This window comes from Arachis duranensis, chromosome 3 (genome assembly GCF_000817695.3).
Source record: "Arachis duranensis cultivar V14167 chromosome 3, aradu.V14167.gnm2.J7QH, whole genome shotgun sequence".
Taxonomy (NCBI): domain Eukaryota; kingdom Viridiplantae; phylum Streptophyta; class Magnoliopsida; order Fabales; family Fabaceae; genus Arachis; species Arachis duranensis.
In genome coordinates this window covers 6,498,068-6,513,058 of record NC_029774.3, presented here as the reverse complement: position 1 = coordinate 6,513,058, position 14,991 = coordinate 6,498,068, and the positions used below count along the sequence as shown (strand labels likewise).

Sequence of the window (14,991 nt, the reverse complement as noted above, 5' to 3'; positions counted from 1 at the left end):
GCAAATAGCTTATCCATTAGATCTAGATTTTTGTGGCAAAATTTGAATAATGATTTAAAAAAATTAAGAGCAAAATTTGATCTCTAGATTTCTTCATTTTTCAAATAAATCTGGTCATTCATAGTTTTATGACAAAAAATTACCAAATTTTAAGAATGAAAAGATCATTTTCTAATAATAATTCCAAAAACTTATATCAAAATTTTATCGCTCAAGTCATTTTCTAAAATATATTTTCAATATCTATTTTTTAATTATATTTTTAAATCTTTCAGAAACTTATTTGTCATTATCATTTTTTGGAATTTATTTTGTCATTGATGCACATTTTTAGATACTATTTTAATAGTTTACTCTAAAAAAATGTTTGAAACGGGAGAGAAAGGCCCCATGTTATTAAAGGACAAGAGTTAGAAACGCATGAAAAAAAATGTATGATTAATATAATTTCCGAGGTGCAGCAAATCATATTCAATCAAAATATATGTACCTACAAAGTATAGTAATTGGAAATAAAGTACCAATAATGTAAACCTTCAGATAACATACTCTGAACTTTTTCTTTTTAAATTTTTTCGCGTACATCATAAAGAGTTATAGTTATAGTTTACAAATTGAGCGAATGTAAGAAACATGAGGAAACCAGTACTTAAGATAATTTCCCACCTCACATCCGAACCCAAAAGAGAAAACTAAGCATTTTGGGAGTTCGGGGCCAAAAAAATCAGCCAACTCCCAAAAATAGGATCCATGAGTTAACATACGCCACTCAATCATTTTTTCACTCAACCAAGATAAATGATAAGCAAACCAAACAAGGGGCAAAATTATATACACAACCATAAATATTTTTCCCCAATAAAATCGAATATACATAAACAAAAATTACTATTGAACCCTAAATTTACAAAACGGTATTTATGTGTAGAGCTTTAAGCAATGAAGTAGCCATCTGTTTAACCAAAACTTGGCCATCTCTTCGTTCGCCTATTAAGTTTTGAAGTTTCTGGGGCAAATCATTCTCCACGATCAGCTTCTTCGGCTGCGGATGATGCTCATAGACAGCCTGCCACAACATTTTTTCATATATTTGGTTTATGGACAATAGATAAAGGAAAAAACAGATGTGCAGGGAAGACCATTTCAAATTTTTTGTCTGTATAACAATTCTTATATGCGTACCTTTATTAGCCTGAGTAAATTAAGGCGAGCAATGGCATCTTGATGATCAAGCCTTGCAATGAGTAATGGTGTTAATCCATTAACAGCCAGCGTGGTATTGATCCTTGCAGATTTTCTGCAACATAATTTTATAATGGGACTTAATTAACAAAAAAGAGTGTAGAATAGAAGGAAGGACCAATACTCAGAATGACAAAAAGAACAATGCTCACAAACAAAACAGAAAAAAAAAATTTCTAACATCACAAACTATTTCTGGCAAGAGGGCAGAGTTATTATGTATAGCCTATAGCTTACCCTTGTGAAAATCTAAATATCTTTGGTGTGCCATATAAATTCCTCTCATAGAATAACCCACCATATTTCCCATATGCTATTTGGACTAAAAGAAACGGGAAAAGGCAAGATAATAAGCTAAACAACATTGCGGCTTTGGCCCCACCATATCTTATTTTTCCTATATAGCTCTATGCTACAAGGTAGTCAAGCTTCTAGGGCATCGGGCCATTGATATAACTCAGTCCCTACATTTACAAGTTCCTAATTCTCTTTCAACCATGCATCAATCGAACTGAAAAGTTGAACACCCTTTCATTTTACATGCTCAACTATAAAATTAAAGGGTGCGAAAAATGATGGTTTAGAAAGAGGCTAACTTGTCAAGCAATTGGAATGTAAAAAACAAATCCTTTCAATAATTGGATCAATAAAAGGCAAAGGATTTAGAATCATGTACGTGATGATTTTCAAGAATGGCTCCAATATGTGTACAAAATGCTGCTCCGGACACGACTGGAAAAACTTCACAAGCTTTTGAACTGCATCCTTTTTTAGTAATGATTGTTCCACCTTCTTACTGTCATTGTCATGGGCTAAGCAAACAGCAATAGAATCTAGTGCTGTCACAGACCAAATTTCATCCTCAAGGAGATTCAAATAGACATCCAAACCACCATGAGCCCTTAACTGCTCCCTTGAATTGCGAGATGCATGAGCCATATCACATAGTAGAGGCAAAGCATATTGTTTCAAGGGAGAATTTGATGTGATGAATTGCATCAAATGGGGAATGATCCCATTTTCAGCTGCCTGCTCTTGTCTCCTTTTATTTATCTTGCATAAGTTAAACAGTGCATTGAGGACCTATAAAAGATAAATGAAATACAACATTTAAGCCAACTTTAGATAGTCACACTAATATAGAATCAAAAGCAATGTAAAGCTGCAAGTCAGTGCAGAGCCGAGAATAACATGCAAGACTTTGAGTACTGTCTGCAAACAATCTTCCTACGATTTATTGAATAGTGAAGCATTTTAGTTGCTGCCATAATCACTGTCAACTTAAACTGAACATAATACAAAAGAAAGAGAGAAAGCATTATACAGAATGATGTAAAGATGTTTTAATCACAACAAATTTTAAATGACAGCAGCAAGAAGATCACCAAGACTCACCTCGTGATGTATTTCTGATACAAGAGACCCTTCTTTGAGTTCAAGATTTGGTATCAAGTATTTTATAGCTTCAGCACGTTGAAGATTTTCTAAGCAATTTGGATCAGTTGACAGATGATTAATACACTTCAGTATCTGGAGAATAAGCCAATACATAAATGGTCAGAACCAATAGGATATAAGCTAAGCTATTAAAGGGTAAGTTTTGGGCCATACCTTTAACAGAATAGGAGGCTCCACCCTGTTAAACATCTGGAAAAGACGACTGAGCAAGCTATGGCTACACATATAAGACTTCACTGTTGTGTCTGCTTGTGCAAACTCAAGCAGAAGGTCTGCCACCTTTTCTAGGTACTCCCGGGCAACATCTGCATTCAATGATGAAACCATGTGGGAAAGTAGCCCAGATGAAGTTGCACTACCTGGTCTAGCATTTAGAACACCTGAACCAGATAATACACCTGATGCAGTCTGGGATACAATCCCAGATGTTGAAGCAGCTCCTTCACTAGCACCTAAAGTCCCTAATTTCTTGGGAGCAACTTTGTGAGACAATCTGGTACCAAAATCAAGATTTCCATTTTCCTTTCCACGTTGAGAAACATCTGCAACACCACACACAAAACATGTGAACATACCATTGATACAGAATCAATTAAATAACAGCCAAACCACAGAAAATTTGGAGGAAAAAAGAAGCAGCAGCTAAGGTGATCTGTTTTATCTTTTAAAGTACATATGGTTAAATCAAATTTCAGGAACAATAACACTAGAACTAGGCTCAACATGCTTTTAGATATTCAAAAAGATTGAACAAAAGTACCAATAATATAATATCAGAAATTTTGGTGTAAAGATAATAACTTAATCTATGAGAAAATATGTGACATAGAAGATTCTAAGATGTAAGTAGTCCAATTCTTCAATCAAAACCTAGAATGCAAGAAGCAATCAAAGGCTGGTTGCTGCACAAGAGGTTTCGATCACTTATTCGTGTTGATGTAATCATTTTTTCAAGTAGTTTGAAAGGAAAGGAGAGGAAATAATAAAAAATGAAGAGCAAAAAGCTTACAATGAACGTCTATGATTGAATTAATTGCAATTTTCTGTTATATCTATTAACATATGTTCATTGAAGGCAGTTGATGGATCCTTCTTACCTGCAAACTCTGCCATCAAAAAGTCTAGTTCACCATTTGCTTTCTTTTCAGAGGCATGTAGCAAAGGAAGTACACTTTCATGTCTTTCTAATCCAGAAAACTGACGCACATACTCAAGCTGGCCAGAGAAGCGTCCAGATGGGGGCTCTTTCTCCAACAAGCTTAGAAGAGGCCGAACTTGCTCTTGCTGTGTCCCTCCAGTTACTGATAACCCATTTGATGCAGTCTCTGATGCTTTAGGAGGTCTATCTGTCGATGTCCTGTTGGCAGAGAAACTGATACGCTGAGGTCTGGATTCAACATCTGCTCGAGAAAAAGAATCCCTTGGTTCAGATGCTGCATTGCTAGATTGAGGCCTATCAACATCCAAGGAGTAAGTAGAATCTGATCTTCGATTATTGGATGTTGAAGCATGGGAAGCTTCTACGTGATGGTCAAGTACTGCACGCCTCACTTTAGGTATATCCTGCTGATCTACTGAAGAGAGCAATGCCTCATTCTGAACAATAAAAGGATGTGTAGGATCTGCCATTCCTGAACGTGGTCGTTGAGATGAACCATCAACCAAAAGTCCACCCCCAACAGACATAGAAGCTAGCCGAGTTGCTTCATTTAAGCTATAAAGGGTATTTATAAGCCTAAGGAGTATTCCATTCTTTGCAGCAATTCGACAGAAGTCATTTCTAGGAGTCGACTGTTGAAGCTTGAATACTTGCCACATGCCATCAATAGCCAGATGAACCATTTCCCTGAGACAAGACAGTTCAAAATAGACACATCTTGAGCATAAGTACCGCATACTGCACTAATGGGAAATATAGCCAAATATTTTCTATAAAAGACACATGCATCATCAAAATAACAATTACAATGTTAAAAGAAATTCTCTTGATCATGGATCCTCCTCCATGGCAAAAAGAGAAAAGATAAAACAAGAATAATTCAAAACATCAGTATAGGAAGCACAGTCTCACTGCTTATCTATTAAGAAACCCTGATTCACACCAAAGAGGACCCAATCCTCTAAATTTAGCAAAAAACAAGATGAAGACGCTGAAAAGTTCTCAAAGGAAATTTATTGAGACAATGTCATAACAAAATGTGTGGATAATGTTAAGTGTCAACCAAGTTTTGGCATTGCATTGTAGATTATAACCTTGAGAAACGTGTGCATAATGTTAAGTGTCAACCAAGTTTTGGCCTTGAATTGTAGATTATAACCTGGAGTAAAATGCGAATAATTGAATATAAACACCATTCACAAACAACTAACCTGTACTTGGCATAATCAGCCTCAAGAAATCCCACCAGTACAGGTATTCCACGACAAGCTATAAACATTTGTAATGTCAAAGAGCTGCATCAAGGGTAAACGATTTATTTAAAAAAAAGTATGAGAGTATGAAAGAAACCAACTAACAGTAACATAAAAAACTTCAAACCTTGACTGACAAAGCTGCTGCAAAAAATAAGCTGCTTCCATACGAATCTCTCGGGGTCGATCAGGTACTGCAAAGCTCATGACTGCAGGAATCTGCCATGGGGATTTTGAAAAGAATTAAGAATATAGCTAAACCAGATATTTAAGGATATCTATTGATACAACCAAGCATCTACGAAGCCTAAGCACAAAATAGACTTAGACTTGTTTCGTTGTTTTGACCTAAATTTATTCAGAATAGTCAGCCTAGAGTAAATATGAAATGCACTCAAATTTTCCTTGTTTAGAAATTAGGAGGATGTTTAGAGAATGACTTAGGAGGATCTATCATTTTCCATATATTTATGGGGCTGATTTTAATTTTGCAAAATCCTAATCAACCCAAAATTGTTCAGGGTTCTTAAGAATAGAAAGCAGTTAATGTAGATAACTTAAATCTAAACTCCGAAGAACATTTTACTATTGTTCATAATATATTTCCAAGTCATGGATATATATTTGGGTTAATGAGTTCATCACATTTAGGTGATACGGAGTGTTATTTGAATGTTCAACCTTGAACTGTGGGAGTTTTGTAATACCAGAGTCATGAAAGAAGTCATAACTGAAACATATTCAATCCTTCCATTTTCAGCAATAAAAAACATCATCTTACAAATTAAGTAAGCCATTAATGCAACTGTGACAAACCATAGGTAGTTGATTACCCACAAAAGAAGGATCATATAACATTTGTAAAAGTCATCTGCTAGATTACACATTAGGAATATGCCCTTTTGCATAGAAGTTATTTACTGAATTCTGTGTGACGGCATGACTGAACAGTAATACAATCTTTCAATTTCTCAATTTACCAGTGATTTTGGTTAATTCCTTACAAAAGTTGAACCCATTTTTATTATTGAAGTTTCATAAATATAAGCCTAACTCAACAATAAACACAATATCAAATCAGAAAGATAAGAATGCTCATGCTGGACAGAGAATTAACTAAATGAGCATGCCAAGTGAGCCAAAATAAACTTGCTAATTTTAATAAGAAATAAGAATGGATAATAAAATAAGAGAAATGGGAAAGAGAGGAGCATAAACGTATATATGACTTACCAATCCAACAAGACATGCATTTTCTTGAAAATCAGTGTTGTCTTTAATTATTTGATTTATAAGTTGAAGCACAGAGCATATGACCTGCAACATCCATTAAAGATGAGATGTCTTCCCACTTACTAAAATGTCAGCCATGCCCGACAACAATGAGTAAAATAAGGTATCATTATGGACAACATACACGTGTTTTAGGAACCTCCAGTAAATCTGCCAGAGGAAGTAAACCATGCTGGGTAACAAAAACAATCTTCTGCTCTGGACGTTGGTGAAATATACCAATAAGTTTCTGGCAAGCAGAGGCAATGACTTCTTCTGATTCCTCTTGCCGTAGTGAACCAACTAATCTGCCAAACTCAACAGCCTACAACATGTAAACAACATCACAAACGCAGTCAAGAATTTGTTAAGCTGATTACAAAAATTTTCCTGCATGGAAGCAGTTTATTGGAAACAATTAAAAAGAATGTATGTCACTTGACAGCCCTGAATTAAATGCTTCACCATGGTGTATGCCCCGCAAAATCAAAATGAAAATGAAAAGGGAACCAAATAACAAATTCAAGAAATTTCTACTGTGCATAATATGTAATACATACTTTATAAATACATAAGCAAATTTTGAAGAACAGTTTCAGCTTTGCATTTTGTAAAGGTATGCTCACATCAAATAACATACAATAAGTAAATAACATCCGTGAACATCACATAAAGTTGAATAAGAAAGTGAATACATGAGATGCTAGAACTGAGTATAACAGACCATAGTATGTTAGGGAGGTGGATATTATTCAGAGGAGAGGTACATCAGAATAACAAAAAATCACAACTGCAGATTCAAAAGAGACTTGGTACCTGCAATGGAAAAAGATTCTCTCCAGGAAGCTTCTCATCGAAGACCTGATTTATTTGGGAAAAAAAAAAGTCAAAAGGGATAGAAACATAGATTTCAAATAAAGAGCTACTGTAGACTGGTAACATACCAAACCATCAATGTCAATCACATCATCTTTTAGAACACCTATCATTACTCGGTGTAAAAGGTTCCCACCATTGTTTGCCTGTCCAATTTCACTCTCCTTCTCCCATTGTTTTCGGGCAATGGTGGCCCTCAACTCCTTGGCCAGATCATTTTTCCCACCATCATTCATGGATGCATTGCCTTTAGCCGTATGTGAAGTGGATGTAGATGTGGAAGCCTCAGCAGCAGCATCGCCAGGTTGTTTGTCTTGAAATAAATCGTCTAAGTATGCATCTCCTGGAGGGTCACTAAATCTACTCAGCTCATGTCCTTCCCCTTGGGCTGGTACCTTCATTGCCTTCAAATAGCAATCAGACAAATCCATTAGTTTCATCATTCAAAGAATGAGGAAGTATTTTATTGATGAACTACAGCATCATAACTAAGACAGAAGACTTTAGGAAAGGGACCGTGTCCATATTCTAAATGGATTTACTGATAAGATACCTTTCATTAGAGTACTGGTCATCTTAACCTAAAATACGGCTTCTTTCTTTCTGTAATATGTGTGCAGTAAAAGAAAAGAAAAAGAATACTAGAAATCTGTTTGAAGAGAGAAATCATTTCGGACAGAAAGCAAATAAATGCTCAAGGGATATTTCAATCAGCAAGCAGAAACATGGATGCATTACCACCAGGGCACCATTATCATGACCTCTTGTTCCAAAAGCAAATGATTTATTGCCATTATTATTGGTACTGTCTTTTCCTCCAAGCTTATTAGCCATCCCTCTTGATTTTGGAGATTTGACTTCTCCATTCACCCCAACTGCATGTAGGTCTTTAGCATTAGAATTTCCATGATCATCGGTTGGCCCAGAACCATCTACTTCTCCATTAGATGAGAGTTTGCTAGAACCAGTTTGTAGAAACGACGTCTCGGGAATGGCTAAGGTAAGAACTTGATCTGATGGAACATCATCAGCCTTCTCTGTTCTCTCGTTGAGAAAGTTAGAATCTGAAGCATTGTCTTCGTGAGATTTGCTGCCATCAGCAGTCACAGTTGAAAACTCTTTTGGAGGATCCTATAAGATTCAAATTGAAAGTAAGACATAATAACAAATTAAAAATACAGTATCCAAAAAAAAAAAAACAATATAATTGCTCAAAATATGCAGATTCCTGGTTTAATGTGTTAGATTATATTCTTAAAAGTACTAGCACCAGAAGAAATGACAATGAAAGGAGATTCCCATAGCTTCAATTCAACACTGACCTCTTTCTCCGCTGAAGATCTTTCACCAGCACCCTTGTGATCAACAGAAGAAACTTGTGCACCTGCAGAATCATCTTCCTCTATATTTCTGTAGAGGTAGCACCATTACTCAAATTAAAAAGCTATAAAATTCTGGAGCTACAAGTAAACAACAATAAATGATTCAAACAACAGTCTAACTGTAAATGCATCCAAGAACTATAAACATACTCATTTCACAAAGTAGAAAAAATGTATCTTCAAAGTGTTAATACAAAAATGCATAGACAAACACTTTCGAAATAGAAAATGTATTCCATATTAGATGATTCTTATTCTCAAATAATTAGAAGACGAATTAAAAGTAAGAAGCTAAGCAATGAGGACAATTAATTCAGAAAACAACAGTGTGATTTCATTAAGTCAAGTTGTCTGCTGTAGTATACGGAGGAGGATTGTGTATATTACTTGAAAATTTGAAAAAGAAATGATGAAAGTAACAACCACTTGGTGCCTTGTAAAATATCAATATCTGACGCACAAGATTCAAGCTACATGCTAATTGTCAATATTAGACAAACTATACCAGAAATGATAACAAACAGAAACATGTCAGCTCCTTCAAATCTTATGAATTCTTCTATCAAAATAAAAATTTCATAAAGATTTGATTTGTTGAGCTAATTGGTCAGTATCTTGGAACATCATAAAGGAAAGACCACATTTTGAAATTGTTGATACAATCTTTTTTTCATTTTCTTTAATTTTGAAAGAAAGAATATTAGAAAAGACAAAGTAAGAAGTACAATAACAAGAGTAAAGACCATTTTGTGACATTTAAATGTCAATTCAACCAAAATGGATGTCACCCAATATCAAGCATCAGAATAATGAGAATAAAAATAAAGTGATAACTGGATCACAAAGTATTCGTATTTAGAAGGCTACACTTGACCAAAAATAACATAATTGGACAATAATATATCATGCTATCAAACCTCAATGTTCCACTATGACGGAGTGAAGACTGCAGGACACGTCTACAGTTTTGAATCCAAGGGTGAGACAGCAGTGTTTTAGCATCAGGCCTTTGTCTAGCATCCTGTCATGTGCAACAGAACATCAGGACAGGAACAATGAGCAAAAGGGCCGAAAGGAATACTCAAAGGGAAGTCACATGCAGCCGGCATAGCATCTATGTTAATACGTTGTATGCATTCCAACCAATAAGTTAAGATTTGCTTTACCTTCTTAAAGCATTGATGCAGAAAATCGGTAATGTCAGGTGACAAGCTATCAGGAATTGGAGGATGCTCATCCTGAGAGAAAAGTCAAGGGATTAAGAAAAAGTTTCTTTTCACAACACGAAATATAGATCAAATAAATTTTTTCATGGGCCTTTGAGAGCTCCAATGAGACTAAATCTTAAACCCGAAACTCTAACCACACATTGGTTACACAAGAAAGTTTGATGCCTTTATTTATCCAAATGTAAATAAAAGAAGGTCCTAGGAACCTTGAAGAAAGAGTAACTAATTACACATATACAAACCTGGACAATACGAAAAAGAGCTGGCATAGGCTGCAAATCATAATACGGAGGTACACATGTAAGAAGTTCAATAACTGTACACCCAACACTCCAAATGTCAGAAGCAGCACAAACCCCAGACATTTCTATAACCTGAAAAATTAAAATGAACATTATCCATGAGTGTCCTTAAATAAGGCTAATACATTATATTAGAAGCCACTGCTATAATCCACAATCCTTTTTTGTTAGGTGGACTAACATTAGATATTTAACCATTAGTGGCCTCTATCTAACAGCTTAAACTTTTATGATAAGTGATTTGATGACATGATATTAGAGCTGCTATGACCAAAAGAGCCCTTGTTGCCCCATTCTTCTAAATAAAGAAACAATCAGCATAAAATAAACATATGAATAATTCACAGCTTTCACGCTTCAAGTCCAAAAAGGGCTCGTGTGTGAGGGGCCACATTAGATATATAACTATTCATGTGTCTCTGCCTAACATCTTAAATTTTAAGATAAGTGGTTTTATTACAACTAAAGTGCCATCTTGGTGCTCATCCCAACAAATATACCATTTTTATATTATGAAAGATACAACATAATAATGAGAGAAGAGACAGAAACCAAGGGGAAGATGAGACCTTCCTGAGAAAGAAACAAAATAAACAGCATGCCAAAAGCTGTTATAGATTATTCAAATAAAGTAATGATTAAAAGCTCTAAACAAATTATTAGTGTTCAGAGCTAATACCTCTGGGGCCATCCAGTATGGTGTTCCAACAACTGAATGTGTATTGACATCAGCCTCTGTTAATTTTGTCGCAACACCAAAATCAGCAAGCTTGACAAGACCCTGAAGAAAGCAAGAGTTATAATTGGTGAGAATTAATTGAACTAGATTCAATGACAAGAAAATTAATAAAACTCGTAACTAGATCATGAGGCACTAACCAAGCAAAGTACAAGTTACTAAATGCAGAATAGCTAGTACCTAGTAGTTCATAATAATGCTAAAAACAAGCTAGCAAGACTGGGAACCCCTTCTCTTGTCTTCTGATTTCCAAATGCGGGCAAAAAAGTTAAGTTTTGACTCACTCCTTACAAAATACAGTTAATTGCCATTAACTTAAACATAAAGGGGGGAAATCAACATAGACCAAATTAAGCACAGAAGCAACAAGGGGGGAAAACTCCAAAAAGCAAAAAGATATGGTGAATCGTAGAGGGAAGGGGAAAAAAGGGTAAAAATGCAAAATACATTTTTTTTCCGAACAAAGACGAAAATATAACTACAGTTATCCCACCTAATAAGATTCTACCATCTCTCTACTACTGAGCTATCCAAACTCTATCTATAATGCATTTACTCCTGCTGCTTCTATCCGTCCTAATGTGTCCACTCACCTGTCTCAACATCCTAATCCTTTAGTTATTTTCTTGTTGGCTTTTTTACCATCCAACATTCAATCCCATAGAACATTTTTTATATTTTGCAGTTGATGCTTGTACACCAGGCTGCCCTTTTTTTAGTTGTACAATAAATTTCTCCTCAACCTTTAGTGGTATTTCTTTGTCGCATAGAATGAATGCCCATAGGCTACTGCTCTTACCACTAAAACCACACATCAGTACCCACCATGGCCAAATATTGGTTTTAGATAGATTAATATGAATACACAGTAAAGCACCAACATCTTGATTCAATCAATTAACTCCAACTGAGGAGGGAATATATGACACAAAACTCACTTGTATATAGATAATAACCTGAATAACAATGCATACACACCAGCAAAAGAATTGCCTAAACACAAAGCCCTAGCACATAATGCGAGCTAGAAAAATAGAAGACTTGCCTCTTTAGTTGTCAATATGTTTGCACCCTTGATATCTCGATGAATAACACCTTGTTCATGTAGATAAACCAAGCCTTCCAACACCTAGCTCAACATATAATACATTTAACATAAAATCTTATAGCCAAATCCTTGGAAGATCGCAATGAAAAAGTCATAAGTACCCCCAAACCTGGGCAATATAAACAGCAACCAGTGATTCTGGAAAAGGACCAAATTTATTTGGCTTGATTATATTTGCAAGTGAACCATTCTCCACATACCTATTAAGTCACAAAGAACACATAGCAAAATCATGACTCCTCTAAAGTACCATTAAATTATGCTACAATGAGATTTATTTACATTGTAACACAGATTTGAGGTCACTTACTCTAGAATTATGTGCAGGTGACTCTTCGTCTTTAAGGATCCAAGATACTTTACAATGTTTTTGTGGTTCAAATTCTGTATCAGATTACTAGCAGTTAACATGATAGGTAGTGTGATTTTGAGAGTTTAAACAAAAAACATTAATTGCAGCACAGATACAATATTAAGAAACAGTACCTTCAACAAATCAATCTCTTGCTGGAAAATCAAAGCATCCATCAAATCAGACGAAAGCAACAGCCAAAGCAGCACCCAAATTAGTAATGTAGATAATAGATGAGGAAAGAAAAGCAATATAAAGAGCTAAAAAGACATTGAGAGCTTCAGAAAGATTGAATTGATTTTTCTAGTTGCTTTATCTATCATACAATATATGTTGCCAAATTATGAATATGTGAAGAAGTTCTGCTCCAAAAAGAACTAGCCTAAGCAATAGACCAGTTTCTCTTGAGTATGTTTGTTGGTTTTAGGACTAGGAGAGAGGTTAACTCCTTGTGCCATTATGCAATATATGCCAGTAGTCTCTTCAATGACAGATTGTCAAACACGATATTTTTATGGAAAATGATTATATATTTGGCATCCTAAACCTCATGATTCATTTAGAGGACTTCCCCCTCATAGATAGCTCTTCTTTTGATTGTTTTGTGCTCTTGTATGAGGATCTCTTATCCTCCACGTCCTTGTTTATTCTTCTCTCCATCTTAATGAAATTCTTCTTTTATCCAAACCTTTTAAAAAAGGTGAAAGACCTAGCCTAAGCAAGGACCATATCAGTTGAATGACATATGGACACAATATCAAGCCACCATGAGAGCCTCAGATGTCCATCTCAACCTCAATTGGGTCTGTTGAGACATAACAGACTAACTTTCTGCTTTATAATCAACAGTTAACACGATAATTCAATCTAAGGAAAAATTAAAAGAGGGATGATATGAAGACATTTTATACCATGATGATGTTGAGATCCTCCTGTGCAATATTCTCCAAAGAGACTTGTTTAATTGCAACAAAGTCTCCATTCTCCAGGTCCAAACCTTTGTAAACTCGACCATAAGCTCCTTTCCCAATCTCATCTCCCAGCATCTGCTCCAAGTCTCACAAGCAAAAATAAATAAAAAAACAAGAATAAAAGAATTGGCCAATGAAAAAAATCAAAGCAGTTTAATATACCAATCCAACAGCAGTTTCAAAATAGAGAAGAAATCATATAATAAAAAATCCATGAATTACAGAATATAACATTTCAACTTTCAAGTGCATTCTCTGCCACATGTGAACTGCAAACGCTGGATGATTTAACAAAGATGAAGGAACAACCAGAAGCAGCATCAAACAATGTAACACAGTCCCTTTAGAAAACATTTATTAACTGCTACCATCCAATCATCATCAGCAGCAGTAGCATCCCTCACCACTAGATCATGTTATTAGCAATATGACCTCATTGCAACCATAGTCACATCAACAACAGTACTCTTATTTGGCTGCCTAACACCAGTTCCACATTACCCCAGCACCCTAAGTCTAACATTACCACCACTACAGCCCAAAGCTGCTACAGCCTACCAGCTACCCTACCATCAGCTTCATCTACTTTTTTTAAGGTCATGGTATTGCTACCGTAAGCTTATGATTACTAATGTTACAATTCACACAGTCACCGTAATTTCAACAGTTCCCATATACTACTATCCTCCACATTATGTGCCATATCGTACTACTAAAGTAAAAACCACCACCAGGCTTTCAAATTTCATTCAGAAACATCTCTTATTCCACAATGAACACAACACTAAACCCTTCACTAATTCAATTTCAGCTATATACTTTCTAAAACAAGAAATTCACGTCTTCACCCCCCAGAAAATGGGTAAAAAATCTTAAATTTAAGCAGCATTCTTTTGGCAATTGGAGAAAACAGAGAACAGAAAAGGCTGAAATCATACGGAGAATCGAAAGTGAATTTGTGAAAGGAGAGAAAATGGCGTACATATTTGTTGTCGAGAGTCTTGGATTTAGTGAAGGCCGTCGACGCCGTTTGGCGCGACATGTCTCCGGTGGGAAAGCGCAGCAGAAGCTACGATAGGAGACACGCGGAGGGAGAAAGAGAAAACAAAGAAACCCTAGAAATAGAGAAGAACGAGCCGGAGGAGGCCCATTGCGGAATTGGCTGATTCCGGCGGCGGCGTAACGGGGGCTCCGATCGGATGAAATTTGGGGAAATAATAATGGGAATATCTATGAAAACAAACTAACAAAGTGAAAAATAAATAAACAAAGAAAATAAGAGAGAAGAGAGAGAGAGTGTGTTGCTGTCAGGAGTGGTCAAAATGGAATGTCCTGTGTGTCTAGCTTGCTTTCTTTCTTTCTTTCTCTCTCTCTCAATCTATAGACATTGGTATATAGCTGGCATCTTACTGGGTTTCATACTTTCATTTTCTCTTTTTCTTTTCCTCCCTTCTTTATATCCATTATAAAGTATAGTATAATAATAATATACAGTTAAAACTTAAAAAATGTGTCCAAAATAATCACAATAATTTTGTATGCATTAAATGTGTCATTTTTTTTTAAATATGCATCGTTTTTTATAATTTATTTAATTTTACTAAATAAAACTTAAAAACTGTTATAAGAAAAAAAACATTATTAGATT

At 35.3% G+C, this 14,991-nt stretch overlaps 1 protein-coding gene across 1 annotated transcript; it reads right to left on the bottom strand.

Moving 5' to 3' along the window:
* Positions 1 to 527: 527 nt before the first annotated feature.
* On the bottom strand, positions 528 to 14,754 carry LOC107477185 (MAP3K epsilon protein kinase 1). Its single transcript, XM_016097161.3, has 24 exons — positions 14,326 to 14,754; positions 13,284 to 13,418; positions 12,507 to 12,527; positions 12,331 to 12,404; positions 12,130 to 12,220; positions 11,958 to 12,041; positions 10,853 to 10,954; positions 10,114 to 10,245; positions 9,809 to 9,880; positions 9,560 to 9,663; positions 8,583 to 8,670; positions 7,999 to 8,391; positions 7,329 to 7,664; positions 7,201 to 7,245; positions 6,530 to 6,709; positions 6,346 to 6,429; positions 5,240 to 5,331; positions 5,071 to 5,154; positions 3,798 to 4,546; positions 2,854 to 3,242; positions 2,638 to 2,772; positions 1,919 to 2,325; positions 1,183 to 1,297; positions 528 to 1,066 (listed from the first exon to the last, which is right to left on the bottom strand). Exons 1-24 carry the CDS (start codon positions 14,383 to 14,385, stop codon positions 905 to 907), a joined length of 4,134 nt encoding a protein of 1,377 aa, XP_015952647.1. The 5' UTR covers positions 14,386 to 14,754; the 3' UTR covers positions 528 to 904.
* Between the last annotated feature and the right edge of the window lie 237 nt (positions 14,755 to 14,991).

Coding starts and splice junctions, on each gene's coding strand:
- LOC107477185 (XM_016097161.3), bottom strand. CDS start 14,385: ATGTCGCGCCAAACGGCGTCGACGGCCTTCACTAAATCCAAGACTCTC. Junction 13,419..14,325: donor AGACTCTCGACAACAAATAT/GTACGCCATTTT, acceptor GACTTGGAGCAG/ATGCTGGGAGATGAGATTGG. Junction 10,246..10,852: donor CATACTGGATGGCCCCAGAG/GTATTAGCTCTG, acceptor TTAATTTTTCAG/GTTATAGAAATGTCTGGGGT.